The 21,051-nt window shown below is 39.9% G+C and overlaps 1 protein-coding gene across 1 annotated transcript in view; it reads left to right on the forward strand.

The window, feature by feature from the left end:
• Positions 1 to 21,051, forward strand: part of LOC140133190 (uncharacterized) — a 437,171-nt gene that overhangs the window by 116,793 nt on the left and 299,327 nt on the right. Inside the window, exons 7-10 of the mRNA XM_072153006.1 lie at positions 2,754 to 2,798; positions 7,370 to 7,396; positions 7,481 to 7,507; positions 7,595 to 7,639. Of these exons, the coding sequence (XP_072009107.1) occupies positions 2,754 to 2,798; positions 7,370 to 7,396; positions 7,481 to 7,507; positions 7,595 to 7,639 (144 nt within the window). The remainder of the gene's footprint in view (positions 1 to 2,753; positions 2,799 to 7,369; positions 7,397 to 7,480; positions 7,508 to 7,594; positions 7,640 to 21,051) is intronic.

The following is a 21,051-nucleotide window of genomic DNA, read 5'->3' on the forward strand; positions in this document are numbered from 1 at the left end:
CGACACCACTTACCATTGGTGGATACTCTGCCACACTATTGGCTGGTCTGTGGTGAGGTGTGTTGCCTGGAAGGGGGCATGTATTCACATGAATGCTCTGATTGGACCAGTTGTCCTACCAGCCCCAACAGTGATTTGTTCTTGAGCCAGAGTTTACACTGGCGCCATGGGAACCACGTTGAAGTAGGATTGGATTGGATTGGATGACGGTATAGCTTAGGATCCTAGGAGCCTATGGGAATTGGAGGGTGGCTACATATGTTAATAGCATGAGAACATTGTGCTGATACGGTGAGATTTGGAAAGGGATTTATAGATATATAAATATACTGTTTAGGTCATAATGGAGAATCATTGTTCTTGTTATGATGTATAATTGATTTTGGACAAATAATTTTATTAACTTTCATGTATTATGTATAAAGTATTTTTTTCGTTGAGAGGGAACAAATGAATGTATAAAAAAAATGGGAAACAGACGCTAGTAACTTTCCAGAAGAAGCCGGAGTTGGGCGAAACCCAGGGTCAGACGAGCATGTGAAACTGGCGTCCCACTGATTGTTTTATATGCGCATTTTAATACTGCTTTTGTGATTATAATTTTTAAAAATAAATTCGTATTTCAAGAACATACTACACTATTTTGTGCTCTTTTCCCTATGAAGCATTTACAGATTATATATTCAAAATCAATTTTATGCTTTGGCAAGCAGAATTAAAAACCTCAATTAATTATATATTACTTCAAATTTAATGACCTATTTAAATATTTTTACATTTCTACGACTTTTTATGTTTTGCAAGACTTGGTCCTCAAGGTGAAAATGAGTAACCATTTGTAACCATTGCCTTACTGCTGTATGATATATATAAGCTGAACCCTTTAGATATGCGGCGTGTGTGTCAGCTGTATTGTGCAGTTGACACCCAGGGCCGGTTCTAGACAAAGTGGGGCCCTGGGCAAAACTAAAAATGGGGCCCTAAAATAAAACTATTTCATGACCAGTCACAGTCAGCAAGAGGCTCCCTTTAGTATGGTTGAACAAACTGTAATTTTGGAGAATTTTATAGGAGATAGATCATAGGGAGATTGATGGGCAGCATGGTGGCTCAGTGGTTGCAGCGCTGGTCAACATCTGCAAAGAGTTTGTATGTTCTCTCTGCGTGGGTTTCCTCCGGGTCCTCCGGTTTCCTCCCACACTCCAAAAAATTACTGGTAGGTTGATTAGACTGTGAGGCCCATTGGTGACAGGGTCCGATATTTTCTGAAAGCAGACGCTAGCCCCATTTTCAAAATTGCATCAAAGAGTTTATAGACATAGGCGCCTTCATGCAATTTTGATTCAAACTGAAACATTTTATAAAAAATACTTAAAATTTGACTTTGATGGCAAAAAGATTAGTTCCAAACAGAAAATACCGTATTTTTCGGACTATAAGGCGCACAAAAAATCCTTTGATTTTCTCAGAAATCAAAGGTGTGCCTTATAGTCCAGCGCGCCTCTTATATGAACCTTACCTACAGGCAACAGCTGCCTTGTACTATTCACAGGTCTGCCACCTGCTGGTCATTCATCCTTATAATCAGGTGCGCCTTATAGTCCGAAAAATACTGTACCTTCACTTTTTAGCATTTTAGCACGCATTTATTGATGGTGCACCTTATACTCCGGTGCGCCTTATAGTCCGAAAAATACTGTACCTTCACTACTCCTAAATGTAATAGATGGACATGTGTAGCGTTCACAATTGTGCCCTATGGATATGTTCACAAAAATAAATCCACATAATATCACTAAAACTGTAATAACTAGATATCTGCTTTTCAGCTAGAAATTTTAAGATAGTCACAACTTGCAAAATATAGCAATAAAACTGAATAAAACAGTAAATGTGCCATAAAACCTTTATAATTTTGAAAGCAGACAACCAGGCGATGCATTTGGCAATCAACATTCAAAATTTCTTCTAAAATATGTTCAAATCCAGAATACTTATATAAAGAAAATATACTTTCCTAAAACAGTAGGCTGTGAGGAGAGCATACATACCCCACACCAATATACAGTATTCACAAAAATATGCAGCAAATGGAACTGCAGAAAATTCACACAGATCTATCATTGTATGCTCCCTTACAAAATGGTCACCCAAATAAATAACTATATATCCATAAACCAAGCTAATGAAATAATAAAAGTCACTTTTAGATGTGCGCCATTGTATTAGCCGAACAATAACCCTCCGGTGTTCGATGGGCTGCCGTAACCGCTGGAATCATAAGGCATTCTAGATTTCAGTTGACCGGATTTTAATGGCCACAGAATATTGCAGAACTAAGATTTTCTTTGTATAAAATATTGTACCTTTACTCTCGCTATTACTATTAACTATTTAAACTATTTACTATTAAAACTTAATAAAACCTATAAAAATTTGGTATTATATATGATCGTACCAATCCAACAAGAAACGGGAGAAGTAATTTGAATCACAAAGGAAAAGCTCTAATAACAAAGCTCTCAGGAAAATGGTGCAACAGATTTTTAAAAGAAAAGATATGGCCTGTGGAAAGAGAGGAGTTAAAAATGGAAATGTGAAAATGGAAAAGGAAATGGTTAATAACTTAAATATAGAGTTTTATATTGTTTCTCTGTATTTAACATACCTTCTATTGTTTATTGCTTTAAAATACAAACTTTAATTTATATGAAATAGAGAATTGAAATTATAGTATGAAAATCTTTTTGCAGGGTGATCGAGGTATTGAAGGTCCAATTGGATTTGCTGGACCAAAGGTATGATATATTATATGATATGGTATATAATATGAATGCAGTTTTCTAATACACATGTGGTTAATTTACTGCTTACATAACTCTCTAATAACCTTTTTTTGAGCTGTAGAATGGTAAAAACCCCTGGACCTGTAAGTATTTTATGTATTTTAATGACTTGTGGTCAGTCAGGTTAATTTCATGCATGCACATGCTACTTTTCTCCATAATGTGACTCTTAGCATAAAATTAGCACCAGTGTTATCTGACATAATCTAAGTTCTGAATTTACATAGGTAGCATCACATATTTACTACAAGTTAGCGCCTTAAGGACGCAGCCTGTTTGTACATTCGGTCTTTTTTTTTTTAATTTGACCAGTGTCTCTTCTTGTGGTAATAACTTTTCATAGCTTTAAGATGTCTCTATGATTTTGAGAATGTTTTCTTGTGAAACATTGTAGTTTATGTTACTAGTGTCATTTTGGTGATCAGTTTCTTTTTTGGGGGGTAAAAAATGTAATAATTTAGGAAAAATGTGAAAATAATTACAATTTTTAAAGTTTCAAGTGTTCTACTTATTAGACAAAAAGACAAACAACAATTGTAGAAACCTTTTGCTATTGGTCTTCTTTTTATTTCCATAATTTGTTTAACATTTCCATTTTTTTTTACGGATGTGAGAAGGTTTCAAGTTTTAGTAGCCACTTCTGGGGGTAAGTCTGGTAAGGGCAATACCCCATAGGCGGCAATAATCTGCAGGATGGAGTCACGGCAGGGCTCTCGAGGAAAGGAGCTAAATTTAGGTTTTGGAGCTCCGTTTTCACTAGATTGGTGTTGGGAGTGCCCCTGAAGTACCAGTACAATAGAAACACCCAAGTAGTGACCCCATTTTGGAAAGGGAACCCCTCAAAGAATGTATTTAGGGTTGTATGAGCATTTTAACCCCTAAGATATTGGCTCACATGTAATACAAAGTGAGTAGTGCAGAGAAACAATTGTATTGCAATTTATCAAATATGCCATTGTATTGACAAAACCATTTTGTCCACCTCATGCCACTTGGAAAAAACACATCAAAAATCACTCTGCGGGTTATCCCAATTAGGGAAATACCTCATAGGTGGCAATAATCAGCAGGATGGAGACACGGCGGGACTCACAAGGGAATAACTTGCATTTGGAGCACAGACATTGACCTGAGTTAAGTTGGCCCCCCCACCTTGTTCAAATCAAACAAAATTGGTGTCAAACGTTTGTGCTACGTTTGTGCAGCAAAAATTTTCGTTTGTGCCGCTATCGTTTTTAAGATTTTAATGAAAGTTTCCAGAGGTCATCAGAGGTCAACCAGCCCCCCCACATTGCCCAAACCAAACAAAGCTGGTGCCAATCAATTCTGCTGGTTTGTGCTGCTCAAATTTTTGTTTGTGCTGCTTTCGTTTTGAATATGTGAACAAAAAATGAAAGGTAAAAAGTTCAAGCAGCCCCCCCACATTAACCGAATCAAACAAAACTGGTGTCAAATGTTAGTGCTACGTTTGTGCTGGTTTGTGCAGCAAAAATTTTCGTTTGTGCCGCTATCATTTTTAATATATTCATGCTTTTTTCCAGAGGTCATCAAAGTTCATTTCTTCCAAAGTACAATGTGTTTGCTAGCTCCCCCTGGTGATCAAACCAGGGAAGTGTCACTAGGTTTGTTTTTTACCAGTTCAGCCTAAACACCTTTAACCTACGTAAACACCTGAACATACCTTAAAAATGATAGCGGCACAAATGAAAATTTTTGCTGCACAAACGTAGCACTAACGTTTGACACCAGTTTTGTTTGATTTGGTTAATGTGGGGGGGGGGGCTGTTTGAACTTTTGACTTTTCATTTTTTGTTCATTTATTTAAGACAAAAGCAGCACAAACAAAGAATTGAGCAGCACAAACCAGCAAAAACGTAGCAGAATTGTCCAGCACCAGTTTTGTTTGGTTTGGGCAATGTGGGGGGGCTGGTTGACCTCTGATGACCTCTGGAAACTTTCATGAATATATTAAAAAGGATAGCGGCACAAACGTTTGACACAAATTTTTTTTATTTGGACAAGGTCAACTTCACTCAGGTCAGACACGTTGTACATTTTTTTTCTTTTTGGAATCATGAAGCATTTGTAGATGCCAATAGGGAAGAGTACAGTACGGCACGATATCCATATTCTATGACTTCCTTCTTAACAAAGAAACAAAGGTAAAACCCGTATACATAGGGAATTGGGAATCATTGGGAAAGGGACTTAAAGTAGAGATTCTCTGATACACAAATAAAAATGATACACAAGCGTTCACATGGGTTCTCTAGATGTGTCAGGATTCAGGAGAACTCCTATAACACTGATTTGTTTACAACACACCACAGGTCTTAAGACAGAAATGCTTAACTGATTCAGAACTATGCTGTGAATGTGAGATGTGAAAAGAGCAGGGCACCCTAGGTCACATTTTGTGTCCAACCATTTTAGAAAGAGGTCAATAACCATATTACTAACATAATGGGGAAAAACATACATTTGACCCCGGAGTCAGTCCTATTGTGGCTCCCCAACAAACAATGGCACCCACAAAAAAAGAACCTACCCATCATTCTAGTACAAGCAGCAAAATTAACAATACCTCCTAAATGGCTCCAAAAACGTGCCCCTACTATTACGGAATGGGCAGAAAGAATAGATTGCATGTGGCGAATGGAAGAACTAGCTAGTTGGGAGTCAAGAACACATCAACAATTCATGACTCTCTGGGAACCTTGGAAGCCTTGCAAGAAGTAGCTATTGAGATAAATGAGCGAGATCACACTTTGGAAGTAAGCCAAGCATCAGAAGGAGGACTTGAATAGAAGATCAACGCACAAGAATACAAGTAATAGATGACTAAATCCTCTAACCTCCTTCTCCTCCTCCCTAACCAATTCCCCGGATCATTCCTAAACCTAACTCCCCCTTCCCCTCCTGAACATAAAGATTAGCTGAGTCAACACTTATACTATCACAATGTGAGTTTCTTTGTTACAAAATGTATTACCATGTGATTGACTGTATTGCAACACAATAAGCTTGCATGCCTAATATGTTCATCTATGTTAAAATCAATAAAACAAATTCAAACATGAGTTCTGCACCACTGAATTAATATGTAATTTGAAACATTCTATCTTTTACCCCATCAGCCAGACATTCCTGTCTGTAAACTGGCTGCAGATAGAGGGTCATGTGATCTCTGACCATGAGCAATTGCCCTGCCAGAACCCTACTACAGTATTCATGAATATAAGATCAGGGTCCTGGCAGGGTAAATGGCCATATAGAGATCAGATGACCCTCCATCTTTGGTCATTTTATGGTCAGGAATGTCTGGTTAATGAGGTAAAAGACAGTAAACTTCACTTTACATATCAAGAAAGCTATGCAGAAAATCTAGCATGATAAACCACCACACTTACTCATAGGTTCAGGCACTTTGACTATGGTAATCTTCTCAAATTTGTTATGCATGGTTTGATTGCATTGGTTCCAATTGTCCTGAAATTGTTTTCCTTCAAGGTCTCCTTCTGGTGATTTTTCTTTTCTTAAACTCTAATGGACCAATCTTGTTTCAGTGTAATGTGTTAAAGTTTTACTTTCCCACTGTTTATTCTGTTTAGTTAATAGACCTTCTAAATTGTGAAAGGTATCTGACACATTTTTATACTGGATTAAATAACTCATTTTAATCATGCCACTGTTTTGTTTATAAATGTAACAAATATCCAAATTGTTTAAACAATGATAGAAGAAATAAATTATGTATAAATATGAATTAACCAAATATATCAAATGTATATGACCAATCTTATTGGAGTTCTCCATTCTGATACCCAAATCAAATATAGAGTATATTTCCTAAAGTATTGTCCCCCTCAACAAGGGTGGTCACATCAAATAGTAAAGAACTCTTGTTGCTGTTGAAGATTTTGCAGATGTGCAAAAAAGACTGTCTTGGGCATCTCAAGACAAATACAAAAATGTATACAGGCAGTCCCCGGGTTACATACAAGATAGGGTCTGTAGGTTTGTTCTTAAGTTGAGTTTGTATGTAAGTCGGAACTGTATATTTTATCATAGTAATCCCAGCGAGAACTTTTTTGGTCTCTGTGACTATTGGATTTTAAAAATGTTGGGTTGTCATAAGAATCAATATTAACAATAAAGCTTCATTATAGACACATTTGATAACTTTTATAGCTGATTATTGTAGCCTAGGACTAAAGTACAATAAATTACCAATATCCAGGGGTCCGTTTGTAACTAGGGGTCGTATGTAAGTCGAGTGTTCTTAAGTAGGGGACCACCTGTATATATTATGTTATATAGGCATATGTATAAACTGACACCCTTATGGGTGCAATATTGAGTTGGCAAATCATTGAAATGTATTTTACAATTTTTATCCTCACATATGTATATCATTGTAGAGCATGTATATGCTCCCCTGTGTGATCTGTTATAAGAAACGTTATTAGACAATTTTCTGTACCAAACTATTGATTAAGTCTTTATTTTCTTTTAATAAAAAGGGCTACGCTGGACAAAAAGGAGAACAAGTAAGTTCTATATAGGTATTGATTGCTATCTAATATATACCATTTCAAATACATTATTTTACTGATATCCTGCGTCCTTTATAGGGAGACTATGGAGAACCAGGCATGAAGGTATGCTGTGCTATATGAACATTCTTGTATTTTTGGCAGTTAAATAAATTAACGTATTAAAAATAAATTTCTTTCTTTTCCAAAAAGGGAGACCCTGGAAAGAATGGGTACAATGGTGCAGTAGGAGAAAAGGTAGGATTATCTCTGTGAATCTGATGGGAAAATGGCTTCTGCAATTTTTAATATAACATCAGAACAATACAAATACAATAAGCAAGACAGATTTCCATAACTTTAGGGAATGCTTTTTGAGAAATCGACAGTTAGATATAAGTTAGATATAATTTATGGGTAAACTAAACAAGTAGCATTTAAATATAATATATCACAAAAGTGAGTAAAACATAAATTTTTTGTGAATGTTAAATTTAGACCTTTTCATGAGACAGCAGTCTAATGTATAAAGCTGGATGTATGTATGTTTTTTGTGTCCGCAAAAGGAATCTGTACGCACAGTTGTTGCCTGTGACTCAGGGAATGTCTTAGACCAGGTTTTGACACAAAATTTTTCCACCGCACTTTCCAAAACCCACTTATTAACCATCATATACAGAAGCCATTGCCTCCTGTTGCTGTGGCATTTGGAAGCTGAGCCGTGATTGGTTGCTGTTCTGCCACAGGTCATTAATATGAGCTCTGAGCTGTGATTGGTTACTATAGGTAATGAGTATAAGATGCTTATGTGTGAGGAAAGATGGGTAGGGATACAGGTATGTAGGGAGATTTTTCAGAAATGTCTTGAGGTAAAACTGTTCCAGTTGCCCATTGAAACCAATTGGAGATCAGCTTTAATTTTATAAACAGCTGTGCAAAAAAAACTTGAGCTCTGATTGGTTGCCATGGGCAACTAGAGCAGTTTTGCTCTCAAACACTTCTGATAAATCTCTCCATAGACAAAGTGACAGTTGGAGACAGAGACAGTCACTGGAATGAGACTGCCAGAGACAGACAGTCACTTGAATGAGACTGCCAGAGTAAGACAGTGGCAGGAATGAGAGCGTCAGAGACAGACAGTGGCTGGAAGAGACTGTCAAAAAAGTTTATAAAATAGGGACGGTCAGTGGCATAGACAGTCAGTGACAGTTTGACACATTATGTAGATTTTTTAAATTTACTATCCCGGCCAACCTGGGGGCTACAGCTAGTAAACGTACAAAATTGATTACAAATGTACCTGTTACAGGCATCAACTGGCTAATTAAAGTGGCTCAGAAAAAAAAATAATAGTGGCCCCATGTTGTGGGCTTTCCAAAAAGGTGGGGCCAACTGAAGCAGGAAGGGTCATCAAATTAACGATCGCTACAAATGCAACAGTGGGAAATGAGGTGTGTTTTAAGAAATTCTCCAGCAGCTGAGGTGTGCATTGTGTAGTTCTCTGAAGCTGCTACAGAACCTTATAATACTCCCCTCAGCTCCTGCAGAACCTAATAATACACACCTCAGTTGTTGTAGTAAATCATAACTTGAACCGCAACTTCTGCAGAACATTATAACACAAACCTCATCTGCTGCAGAATATTATAACACACACCTCAGCTGCTGCAGATCATTATAATACACACCTCAGCTGTTCTCAGACCAAAAAAAAGATGTTTCCACCATACAAGTAATCAAATACTAATCAATTTTATTGAAAAAAATGTTTTATAAGGTACAAAATTCTAAAAAATACAGGAAAAATATACCCCGGCACTAGGCAGTGTGGGCTAAAAGCATATAAATCAATTTACACAATAGTGACATATAGGCAGTATTACAAAAAAGTGATAAAGTATCATATCATGCAATCATGGGTAAAAGATGTATACAAAACCAAAATATAACATGTACAAAGATACAGGGGGTTGCAAGTAAATACAGATATACAGGTAAAGATTTAATGCTACAAATAGTAAAATGTCCTGGGCGTACAGGTGTCCTTACCCATGATAGAGGGAGCCACATACTGACCCCGACGCATGTTTCAGCTGTCAAGCCTTCATCTGGGGGTGATGTAAGGCTGAGCTGGCTGTTATATATATATACACATGAAGGACCAATGATAAAATACCTGCCAGGTGGTTTGTATCAAGTACTACATTGCAGCATGCGACTATTTTGTGGCGCATGCGAACAAGGACAAGATCCGGCTCCGGATAAGATTATGTGCGCTCAGTGCGGTGAACAGACCGGAATTGTTGCCAATTGTCTGGCATCTTGTAACCATGGAGTCTCTCCATGCTTGCTAGATCTCAGACGTGTGTGACACTTCTGGTTCTCAGAGTCGGATCTTGTCCTTGTTCGCATGCACCACAAAACAGTTGCACGCTGCAATGTAGTACTTGATACAAACCACCTGGCAGGTATTTTATCATTGGTCCTTCATGTGTATATATATAACAGCAGGGTGTAAATTGATTTATATGCTTTTAGCCCACACTGCCTAGTGCCGGATCATATTTTTCCTGTGCACACGTGTCTAATAACATTAGAATTTTGTTCAAAATTTTGAAAAAAATAAAATTGATTAGTATTTGATTACTTGTATGGTGGAAACATCTTTTTTTGGTCTGAGTGCTTCTTGCATATTCCACAATTTTTTATATGTATCTCCTTTTGGACTGCAACACTTAGCAAAAATTTCTTTGTTTGGTTTAGTAACACCTCAACTGTTGTAGAACATCTGTGCGACACTTAGTTATAAAAAAGTCTCTACTTGAAAAATAGATTTAGTTTTCATATCTCCTCTCCTTTCTGCCTGCCTCCTATCTACCTGGAGATAATGGGGCACATTTACTTACCCGGTCCAGTCGCGATCCAGCGGCGCGTTCTCTGCACTGGATTCGGGTCTGGCCGGGATTTAATAAGGTAGTTCCTCCGCCGTCCACCAGGTGGCGCTGCTGCGCTGAAAAGCATTTTAACGCGCCGGAATTCACCAAGGCCGTCTGAGTGAAGGTAAGCGGGTCCCGAGCGACACATTTTCGGTTCTTAAATGCGGCGGTTTTTCCGAATACGTCGGGTTTTCGTTCGGCCACGCCCCCCGATTTCTGTCGCGCGCATGCCGGCGCCGATGCGCCACAATCCGATCGCGTGCGCCAAAATCCCGGGGCAATTCAGGTACAATCGGCGCAAATCGGAAATATTCGGGTAACACGTCGGGAAACGCGAATCGGGCCCTTAGTAAATGACCCCCATTGTTTTACACTCTATTGTTGGAAGGTTTGCTTCTAACCAGTGATTTGATAAGCAATGTTTTGCCACCTGCTGTGTGATGTGTGAGTTGGGTTGGAATTATAAGCGAATGTAAGTGTTCTGGAGAAAATCTTGCACTGCTTTCCAGTACTGCTGCATTATCGGGCAAGGCCATATTGAATGGTAAAGGTCTGCCCCCATGTAATGTGCATTTCAGACATTCCACTAGCCTCTCCGGCTTCTGTGGATTAAAGGGGAAGTTGAAGTACAAACTGCTTTCCACCCCTGTAGAGCAATAGACTCTCCCGCCCTACTGATCTGTGTTGCATGTATGGGAATTCCTGTCTTGTTTCTAGGTTAAGAGTTGAGCATTTTGCTGTGATTGGCATTTTGGCCAGACTAGAGTGTAGGCTAAACAGATGAATTATGGCTTCTTCAAGGTGGGTATTGGAGTAATGTGCCGAACTATGTATCCAGTCAATGATGTTTCTGCATAAACAGACCAAGTTGTAATCTTTAACCCCTTACTGACACTACTACGTACATTTACATACTACTACGTCACATGCTGGCTACAGGGGTATGGAGAAGGCTCACGGGCTGAACCCTTTTCATTCAGGGTGGGCATTTGCTGCATATTGGTAAAACCTATTCATTACAATGTAAGGAGTAAAATCCCTATATACTGCCATACTGTAATATGGCAGTTTCTGGTAGGATCAATCAGACAAGGGTTAAAGTACCCTAGGGGGTCTGAAAAATATTTTAAAAAAATAAATAAAAGTTAAAAAATTATATAAAAAATCACCCCCTTTTCCTAGAAGTTAAATAAATATAAATAAACAGTAAAAATCATAAGCATGTTAGGTATCCCCGTCTCCCAAAATATCTGATCTATTAAAATGTTAAAGCGTTTTTTCAGAGTTTAAATTTCTAACGGAATATAGCACCAAAATTCGAAAATACCAGAATAATAGTGATCAAAATGTTGTACAGTCCTAAAAATGGTTGCATTGAAAACGTCACAAAAAATGACACCACCCACAGCTCCGTACACTGAAGTATGAAAATGTTATTAGAGCCAGATGATGGCAAAATGAATCATTTTTTTTATTCAGGAGGTTTTAATTTTTGTAAATGCATAAAAACATTCTGAAACCTATACAAATTTGGTATCCCCATGATTGCACTGACCCAAAGAAGGACATATAATTTGGGATGCTCAGTGAAACCGGTAAAATACAAGCCCACAAAAATACTGCTCAAATGCGTTTTTTCACCATTTCCCCTGCATTTGGAGTTTTTTTCCCACTTCTAAATACATAGCATGGAATATTAAATACCATCACTATGAAGTGCAATTTGTCATGCAGAAAACTAGCCCTCATATAGCTCTTTACATGGAAAAATTACATGAATTTTTGAAGATGGGTAGTAAAAAATGAAAATGCAAAAATGACAAAGGGCCGCGGCATTAAGGGGTTAATGACCGGGAATAAAGGCTTCCCCTCTTGCTATCAGTAGCTAGGCGCTTAATTGATATTCTTGCTTTCTTGCCTTGCCATATGTATTTTATAAAGGCTCTATTTAGGTCCACTACGAAATAACGGTTTATAATTCAGCTCATGGAATTGGCGTTTTGCCAATTTGGATTTCCGGGTGTTTTATGTTGGCCTTTGCTATGACCACCCCTAGAACTCTTAGACTTGCTCTTTTCCTTGGGGTCACTGCATGTTGGCACAAGAGGTCACTTTTTGATGGATTAATTTAAAGCCGGATATGATCTAACATGAATACTTTTGGCACCACTTCTGGCACTTTGGTAAGATATACAGAATTGTCGTCGGCAAACAATGCTGTTTTAACCCCTCTTGATTCCCAACCCCGCCGTTGGATCTCTCAGTCTTCAGTCTAATGGTTCAAGAGCCAGGTCAAATAATAGCGGGGAACGCAGGCATCCCTCGCACAGTTAGAATTGTGGTGACCTAAAGCCCGGAGTGTTTACTGCTGCTGTGGGGCTGGCATACAATGTCGCGAGGAAGGTACAGAAAGCTAAATCTATTGAGTACCTGATGCAACCAGCACCAGTGGACATTGTTGAATGCCTTTTTTTTTTAGCATCTAGGGCCAACAGTACCCTGCCCTTTGCTGGGTGAAGCTCACCTCATCCTGGACTGAAAATACCAGTTGCATGTTGGAGGCCACTGCCTGTCCCTTTATTAACCCCATCTGCGATGATTCAATCGCATTACAATGTGGCATAATGACCAAATGCCTTTGCACCTCAAGTTTTGCATTTAGTCTAAGGTCCCGATTGATTAGCGATATTGGTCTGTATGACCCTGGTAAGAGCAAGTTCTTTCTTGTCTTAGGTAGGACCCTGATGAATTCTAGATTGGCTTGTGGTGGGATAGGTTCTCCTCTCATTACTTCATTAAAGTAGGCTTCAGAGGGGCGCTGACCTGGGCAATCAAGCATTTCTAAAACTTGGCCGGAAATCTGTTTGGGCCTGGCGATTTGTTATAGCCTTACTCCTCAGTAAAGTCTTCCTCTGTAACATCTGCATTAAAGGAGGCTAGTTGTTTTAGGGTCACTGTTGTGGGCGACATAGAAGCTAAATAGGCTTCCCCTTCCCTGCTTGTGTCTGGGTTGGTGTCCGAATACAGGGTTTCATAAAAATTTTGGAATTCTGTCATCGGGCATTGTCGTTTTGCCAGTTTAGCCAAAAGGCATCCTGATTTATTCCCAAACCGGAAAAGTTCTGTCCTTTTATGATCCACCCTAGCCTCTTTCCATTTTTTCATGTGTTGCCGGGAGGGGTTTTGTAGGTAGTTTGTGTATGCCTGTTGTAGGGTGCGACTCGTTGCATTATATCTTCTCTGGGCCGTTCCCTTCAGAGCGGATATATGTGTCAATATGTGGCAGCATAAGGTGGTTTTGGTAGCTTCAAAATATAATGCTTAATTAGTTTTGTGGTTCTAATTGTATAATTCGTATTCTGTCCACCAGCCACATAGTAGATGGATGAACTCATCGCCAGATAAGTTGAAAAGCGCCAAATGTAATCAGAGCCCTTCCTATGCCTGTCTTCTGTAAGATCGCCACTGGAGCATGAACCGATATTACCAACTGCTCAACTTCTGCTGTTTAGTCCATTTCCGCAGGAGCTGCACCAGTATCACTTTAAGTCTCACCAGATTGGTCCTCCCTTGGGGGCAGATCCCGTCGGGCCCTCTAGCTTTGTTTGGGATCAGGGCCACTAATACAGCTTCCACTGCATCAACTGAGACTTTCACCCCACTTTTTGTTTGGTTACTGGCGGTGTTTTGTTGTGTGTTGCTTGCACTGAGGAGGCCTTCTGGTAGCTGTTTGAGTACACATCTGAGAATTTATTAAATAACTCATTTGCCCTTTGTTCCCATTCTGAGTTGAGTGTTTGTTTGTCTCCCATGCCTATATGACACACCCAGAAATGCACACCCAGAAATGCTTTGTGTTGTTCTTACCCAGCTTTGCCTCTAGGCTTTCCCCATATGCCTTTTAACATACTTTTTTGGTTTTTAGTAGAGATTGGATAGTTTTAATGGCTTCCCTAGTCTTATTCTTAAAGGCTGATTTTTTCTTGTTTAGTAGACATTTACAGGGGGTACAGGGGTACATTTTTTCTCATTAATGTACACTCTGCACCCCATCATATCACATGGTTATAAGTATTCAGACAGTTTGCTGTAAAATTCATATTTATCTCATGTACTGTCCATTTCCTTCTGATCCTCCACCTAGTTCTACTTCTCCATTGGAGTCCATTTGTGTTTAATTAAACTGATTGAACTTGATTAGGAAAGACATATACATGTCTATATAAGACCTCACAGCTCACAGTGTATGTCAGAGAACATGAGAATTATGTGGTCTAAGTAACTGCCCAAAGATGCACAGAGATAGAATTGTGGCAAGGCAGAAATCTGGCCAAGATTACAAGGCACAAATGTGGCCAAGATTATACTCCAGATTCCTAAGAGCACAGTGGCCTCAATAATGCTTAAATGGAAGAAGTTTGGGACAATCACAACTCTTCCTCAACCTGGCCATCCAGCCAAACTAAACAACCATGGGAGAAGAACTTTGCTAAGAAATGTAAAGAAGAACCCCAATATCACTGTGGCTGAGCTCCAGAGATGCAATAGAGAGATGGGAGAAAGTTCCACAAAGTCAACTATCATTGCAGTCCTCCACTAGTCTGAGTTTATGCTACTCACTCAGCCACCATGCCGCCCTAATTCTCTGGTCTGATGAGAAGATTGAACTTTTTGGTGTTAATTCTGAGCAATGTATGTGGTGAAAACTTGTCACTGCTCAACACCTGCCAAATACAATCCCAACAGCGAAACATGGTGGGGGCAGCATCATGCTATGGGGCTTTTTTTTCAGCTGCAGGGACAGGACTACTCGTTGCAATTGAAGGATTGATGAATTGGGTGATGTGCAGAGATGAAAACCTCTTCCAGAGTACTCTGAACCTCAGACTTTTCCGAAGGTTCACCTTGCCACAAGAAAATGAACCGAAGAGAAAATAACAAAGCAGTGGCTTCAGAATAACTCTGTGGCCATCTGTTGCTGTCCCAGCCAGAGCCCTGACCTAAACCCAATTGAACATCTCTGGATAGACTTTAAAATGGCTGTCTACCAAAATTCACTATCCAAACTGAGGGGAACTGGAGAGAACTGCAAGGAAGAATGGCAGAGGAACCCCAAATCCAGGTGTGAAAAACTTGTTGTATCATTCCCAAGACAACTTATGGCTGTACTAGGTCAAAAGGGGCTTCTATTCAATACAGAGCAAATATTTATGACAATGTGATATTTCAGCTTTTCATGTTTATTAAATTACTAAAAAAATGCTAATTTCAGAGTGTACATTAATGAGCAAAAAAAGAGCTTTTTTGATCTTATCAATTGACTGCAACGAAAGAGCGAAAGGTTTAAATGGGTCTGAATACTTTCTACACCCACCGTATGTTCTTTGGTAACTCAAAGCTTATTATTTGGATAGCACCTGATTTCTTCTTCTGGGATCAATAAGTCTGGGCAAAAGTTGAGATACCCTGCAACATTGTCTGTACACTCATTCTCGGATTAGTTCCAGGCATGATCTCAGTTATTCTACCATGCGTCTTGATTGTCCAGTATACTCTCCTTAAACTTTCAAGAGAAAACCAGTTTGTATGCTTACCACTTAATGACCAGGCCCTTTTTGTTTTTTGCATCTTAATTTTTTACTCCCCACCTTCAAAGATCCATAACTTTTTTATTTTTACTTGTAAGTAGCTGTATGAGGGCTTGTTTTCTGCGTAACAAATTGCACTTCATATTGACGGTATTTAATATTCCATGTGGTGTACTGGGAAGCGGGAAAAAAAAATTCCAAATGCAGTGAAACTGGTGAAATATGCTTTCTTGGGGGCTACGATTTTATGGATTTCACTGTGCGCCCCAAATGACATGTCTATGCTATTCTTTGAGACGGTGCGATCCCGGGGATACCAAATTTATGTAGGTTTTATCATTTTTTTAATAAATTTACAAAAATTAAAACCCCATGTACAAACAAAAAATTCCTCATTTTGCCATCTTCTAATAATTCTAATATTTTTTTTTGTTTGATCATTATACATTGGGACACATTTACTTACCCACCCTGTGCGTTCCTCGAAAGTGCATTGTCCGACCGGAATGCACTGTGCTGTGATTCACTAAGATCGGGCACCTGATATCGTGCATGTGTCGCTTTCCCGCTCAGGTCTTTTTTCAACCGTATAAACTATGATGTGTCAGAATGCATTTGGAGAGCCCTAGTGGTACTAAAACAGAGGAAAGCCCCAACAAGAGACACCATTTTGGAAAGTATACCCCTTGGAGAATTTAGCAAGGTGTAATATGTGTATTTGCCCCAACAGGTGTTTGATTCAATTAGGCCCCAAAACAAAAAAAGGCGAAAATTTTCTCAAAAAAGTCACTTTTACCTGACATGGGATAAAAGATGAAACAACACACAGAAAAGTGTAAAACTATTTCTCCTAAGCATAGAATTGCCCAACATGTGCATATAAAATGTTGTATGGGTACGCACTAGGGCTGACAAAACAGAGGGGAACCCCAACAATTGTCACCATTTTGGAAAGTATATCCCTTTGAGAATTTAGCAAGGTATAATATGTGTATTTGCCCCTACAGGTGTTTGATTCAATTAGGCCTCTAAAAGGAAAAAGATGAAAATCCCAAAAAAGTCACTTTTACCCCTAATTTTTGTAAGCCATAAGGGATTAAAGATGAAACAACCTCGAAAAAGGTGTACTACTATTTCTCCTGAGTATAAAATTGCCCCACATGTGCAAGTAAAATGTTGTATGGGTACACAATAGGGCACAGAAGTCAAAGAGACATGTTGGCCTTTTAGAAGCCAAATTTTACAGAAATGCTTTGTATGTGTTAGGATGCATTTGGAGAGCCCTAGTGGTACAAAACAGAGCAGAACCCCAACAAGTTATACCATTAAGGAAAGAACACCCCTTGGAGAATTTAACAAGATGTAATATGTGTTTTTATCCGTAAAGGTGTTTTAAAGGGAGCCCGTCACCACTATTTTCACAAATACAGGTAGTGGCAGGTTCCTATAGAGCTCTAGTAACTATCTGACACCCTGCTTGTAGTTAAAAATTATTCCCCTCAGATCCCCATAAAATCAGAGTTATAATCTTGAGCTTGCCTGGTATCTATGCAGCTTTGGAGCGAGTCCACGGGGGCGTGGCCTAATGTCATGTGAACAGGGTGACATCATCAAAGGTCCTTGAGCTACTTAATATGAAAACTATACCCCATGTACATATCAGACCACATAAAACAATCACAGCAGCCTCCATGGACTTCTACTCCTCTCCATGCAGGCTGCTGTGATTTCATGTGATAAAATATGCTGTGATTTCATGACATATATGCTTAGTGTACAGTTCCTAATGCTACTAAAGCTATAGGACCTGTGATGATGTCACCCTGGTCACATGACATTATAGCAGCATACAGCAATAGGGATGGAGAGGACCACCTGGACTCCATGTAGCCACACTTAGTTACCAGGTAAAACTATAAAGTTGAATATATGGGAATCTCAGGGGAATATTTTTTAGCTACAAGCAGGGTGTCAGATAGTTACTAGAGCTCTATAGGAACCTGTCACTACCTGTATTTGTGAAAATAGTGGTGACGGGTTCCCTTTAAATAGGCCCTAAAAAGGAAAAAGGTGAACATTTTCCTATAAAGGTAATTTTTACCCCTAATTTTTTTTAGCCACAAGGGATAAAGATGAAATAACCCCCAAAAATGTGTAAAACTATTTCTCTTACGTGTAGAAGTACCGCACATGTGCATATAAAATGTTGTATGGGCGCACAGTAGAAGGAAAGAGGGATTTTAGAAGCCAAATTTGACAGAAATCCTTCACATATGTCAGGATGCATTTGGAGAGCCCTAGTGGTATAAAACAGAGGAAAACCCAAAAAGTGGCCCTAATTGTTGAATGCACACCCCCTCAGAGAATTAAGCATGGTGTAATATGGGGTGCAGTGTAGTACACGTGGTGAAAATAGAATTTTGAACATACAGGTGGTTTCCAAATATGATGTGCAATGGATGCCCAAGATGGAAATTGCAATTAATTCGGAAAAGTTCAGTGGCCATTATGTGATGCCCGTTATGTGCTTCCCATTATGTGATGCCCAGTTTGTGCCACTGTGAAATGTCAGGTCCCTGATTAGAAAGCAATGTTTCTGTCATGGGTGTTCCTGCAACCCATCTCCCAGGTCACAGGTGTACCTGTGCCCCTCTCTGTGCCCCATGCTCCCCTCGGTTTCACTCACCTCTCCGCGTTCCTGCTCCTGTCCTGGCTGCCTGGCGAGCGTGTCCCCGCCGTTCGTAAATTTAAAGGGCCAGCCCACCCCTGATTGGTCTTGGCCATTTCCAGCATATGAATAAAAGCCAGCCTCTCCCAGCATTCCCAGCCAGATCTTTGTGCCTAGTGCCTCAGAGTAAGCTATTCCTTGCTTTATTGATGCTGATCCTGTGCTGCCTGTCTTGACCTCCTGCCTGTTCCTGACCACGAGTTTGCCTCAGATTCTGTACTTCGCCTTGGCTGACACCGCAGACAAAGCCTGTGGAAAGACCTGGTGGTACCACGCCACAGCAAGTCCAACCTGCTTTTCGTTGGGCTCTGGTGAAAACCGGGTACCACTGGGACTCCAGTCCCAGCTGTCAGCTTACAGCATCGTCCGTGGTGGTACAGTGGATCCACTACCTCCAAATCCTGACAGTTTCCTGATTCGAGAAAGAGCCTAAATGTGATTCTAAACGCTAGCTAGAAAATACAGATCGACCAGCCAATAGCGGCAAACATGATCAGAGAGGGGCAGTGATACCCCTCTGTCAGGAACAGCCACCACCAATGTCTACAGACATGGTGATCGGTATTACTGACGTCATAAGTAAAATCGCTTCTATTGGCTGGTCTGCATTGATTCGCCAATAGCAGCGATCATGAACTGGGGGATGGAGGGCAGCGAAAACCCTCTGGACCACGGTGAAAGATAGATGACCGTCGTGAGCAGCCGCCATCCTGCCCTGATCACTGTGTCTGAACCGTGTTGGTCAGTCACTTCCCGCCGCACCTTTCTACTATGTTCTGGAACTCTCTGTCACAAGAAGTTGTAGTGGCTGTTAATTGGAACATGTTCAAGAGGAGCCTGGATGTCTTTCTAAAGAGTAATAATATAACATTGTTTGGGAATAGAACTTTTTGGTAGCAGTTTCTGTTGATCCAGGGAGTTTTTCTTTTTTTTTTTCCAACTTACTTTTTATTATTTAACCAAGAATAATAAAAACAGACATGTACATTATAGGGGGAACAAAGACATATCCAGTATTATAAGGCAAATAATCACATCCGGGTCGCACAAGACCCATCTAGACGCATTAAGCTAAAGGATCTTAGGTCAGATACATCTGTTCTGAAAAATGAAGAAGAAAGAAGGGGGGTCTTGCCACCATTCAGAGATCATGATCAATGACAGGACAACAAGAGTCCACCGCTTACAGTAGTGCCTGTTAATCAGATTTACATACAATATTACAAACATAAATAGGACAGAAGTAAACACGGACCTCAGGAAAGAAGATTTTAAAAAGAATAACTTTCCATGGGTCCAACTATACAAAAAGTTCAACCTAACACGTCCATGAGCCTCTAAGCGGTTAAGGATATAGTTTAATAGGGAAAGTTGTCATCAATCGCATCCCAAGGGGACCAGACTTTAAGAAAGTGATCCGACCTTTCCTGTAAGGTCGCAGTCATGGATTCCAATGTCCGCATATGACGTATGCGGGCACATAGATCCATTTGTGAAGGGGGAGCGGCTCGCTTCCAGTAAGCAGAGATCAGGGTCTTCGCGGCACAAAGTATATGTAGAAACAATTTAGAGTGATGTTTGCCCAGATTGTTAGGAGGGAGGCCTAAAAGGAAAGCGACAGGGTCTTTCTCAAGTGTGACTCCAAGAGTTTTTTTCCAACACATTTTGGACCTTGCTCCAGAAGGGTTGTATATGTGGGCAGTCCCAGAAAATATGAAACATGGAAGCTCCATGTGCATTACACCTCCAACAAACATCTGGTATTTGTGGATTTAGTTTATGAAGCAGTGCTGGGGTGTGATACCACTGCATAAGGATTTTATACTGGTTCTCCTTGTATAATGCTGATAAGGAACCTTTAGGGGCCCTGTCCCATATAGCTTTCCAGATGGGTACCGGTAACCGTCTCCCCAGCCAGTCTTCCCACCTTTGCATATATGCATGTTGAATTGGTTCTGAGTACGTCTGGGTCAGTAGTAGGGCGTAAAGGTCAGAAATCAAACCCTTAGATGAGGAGCTCCTAAGACAAATCCTCTCAAAGTCTGTGAGGGGTGGTACTATAGTAGAGCCTAATGTCTGGGAGCAAAAACGGTAAATTAGAGGGTAGGAGTCTGATACTCGGCTAAACTGGTCAGACGCCGCGCAGAGATCTGAAAGGGTAAGTAGCTGTTTTGACGTCGGATGGGCAACATCTTTAATGCGAAAGGCCTGCATGGGTTTCCAGAATTCCACGAAATCGGACTCCAGGCTCTGAGGTAGGTTCGGCGTATAAAGGAAGGGGGTCAAAGGTGACTTCAACGTAGCCAAGGAGTATCTAATGCGACATCTACGCCATATCTCTCTAGTAAAGGACATTGGGGCCAGCAAAGATTTAGATGGAATCTCTATAGGTGGTCCCCAAACTAGGGCGCTAGGATG

The sequence above is a fragment of the Engystomops pustulosus genome, chromosome 5, assembly GCF_040894005.1.
Source record: "Engystomops pustulosus chromosome 5, aEngPut4.maternal, whole genome shotgun sequence".
Lineage (NCBI taxonomy): Eukaryota > Metazoa > Chordata > Amphibia > Anura > Leptodactylidae > Engystomops > Engystomops pustulosus.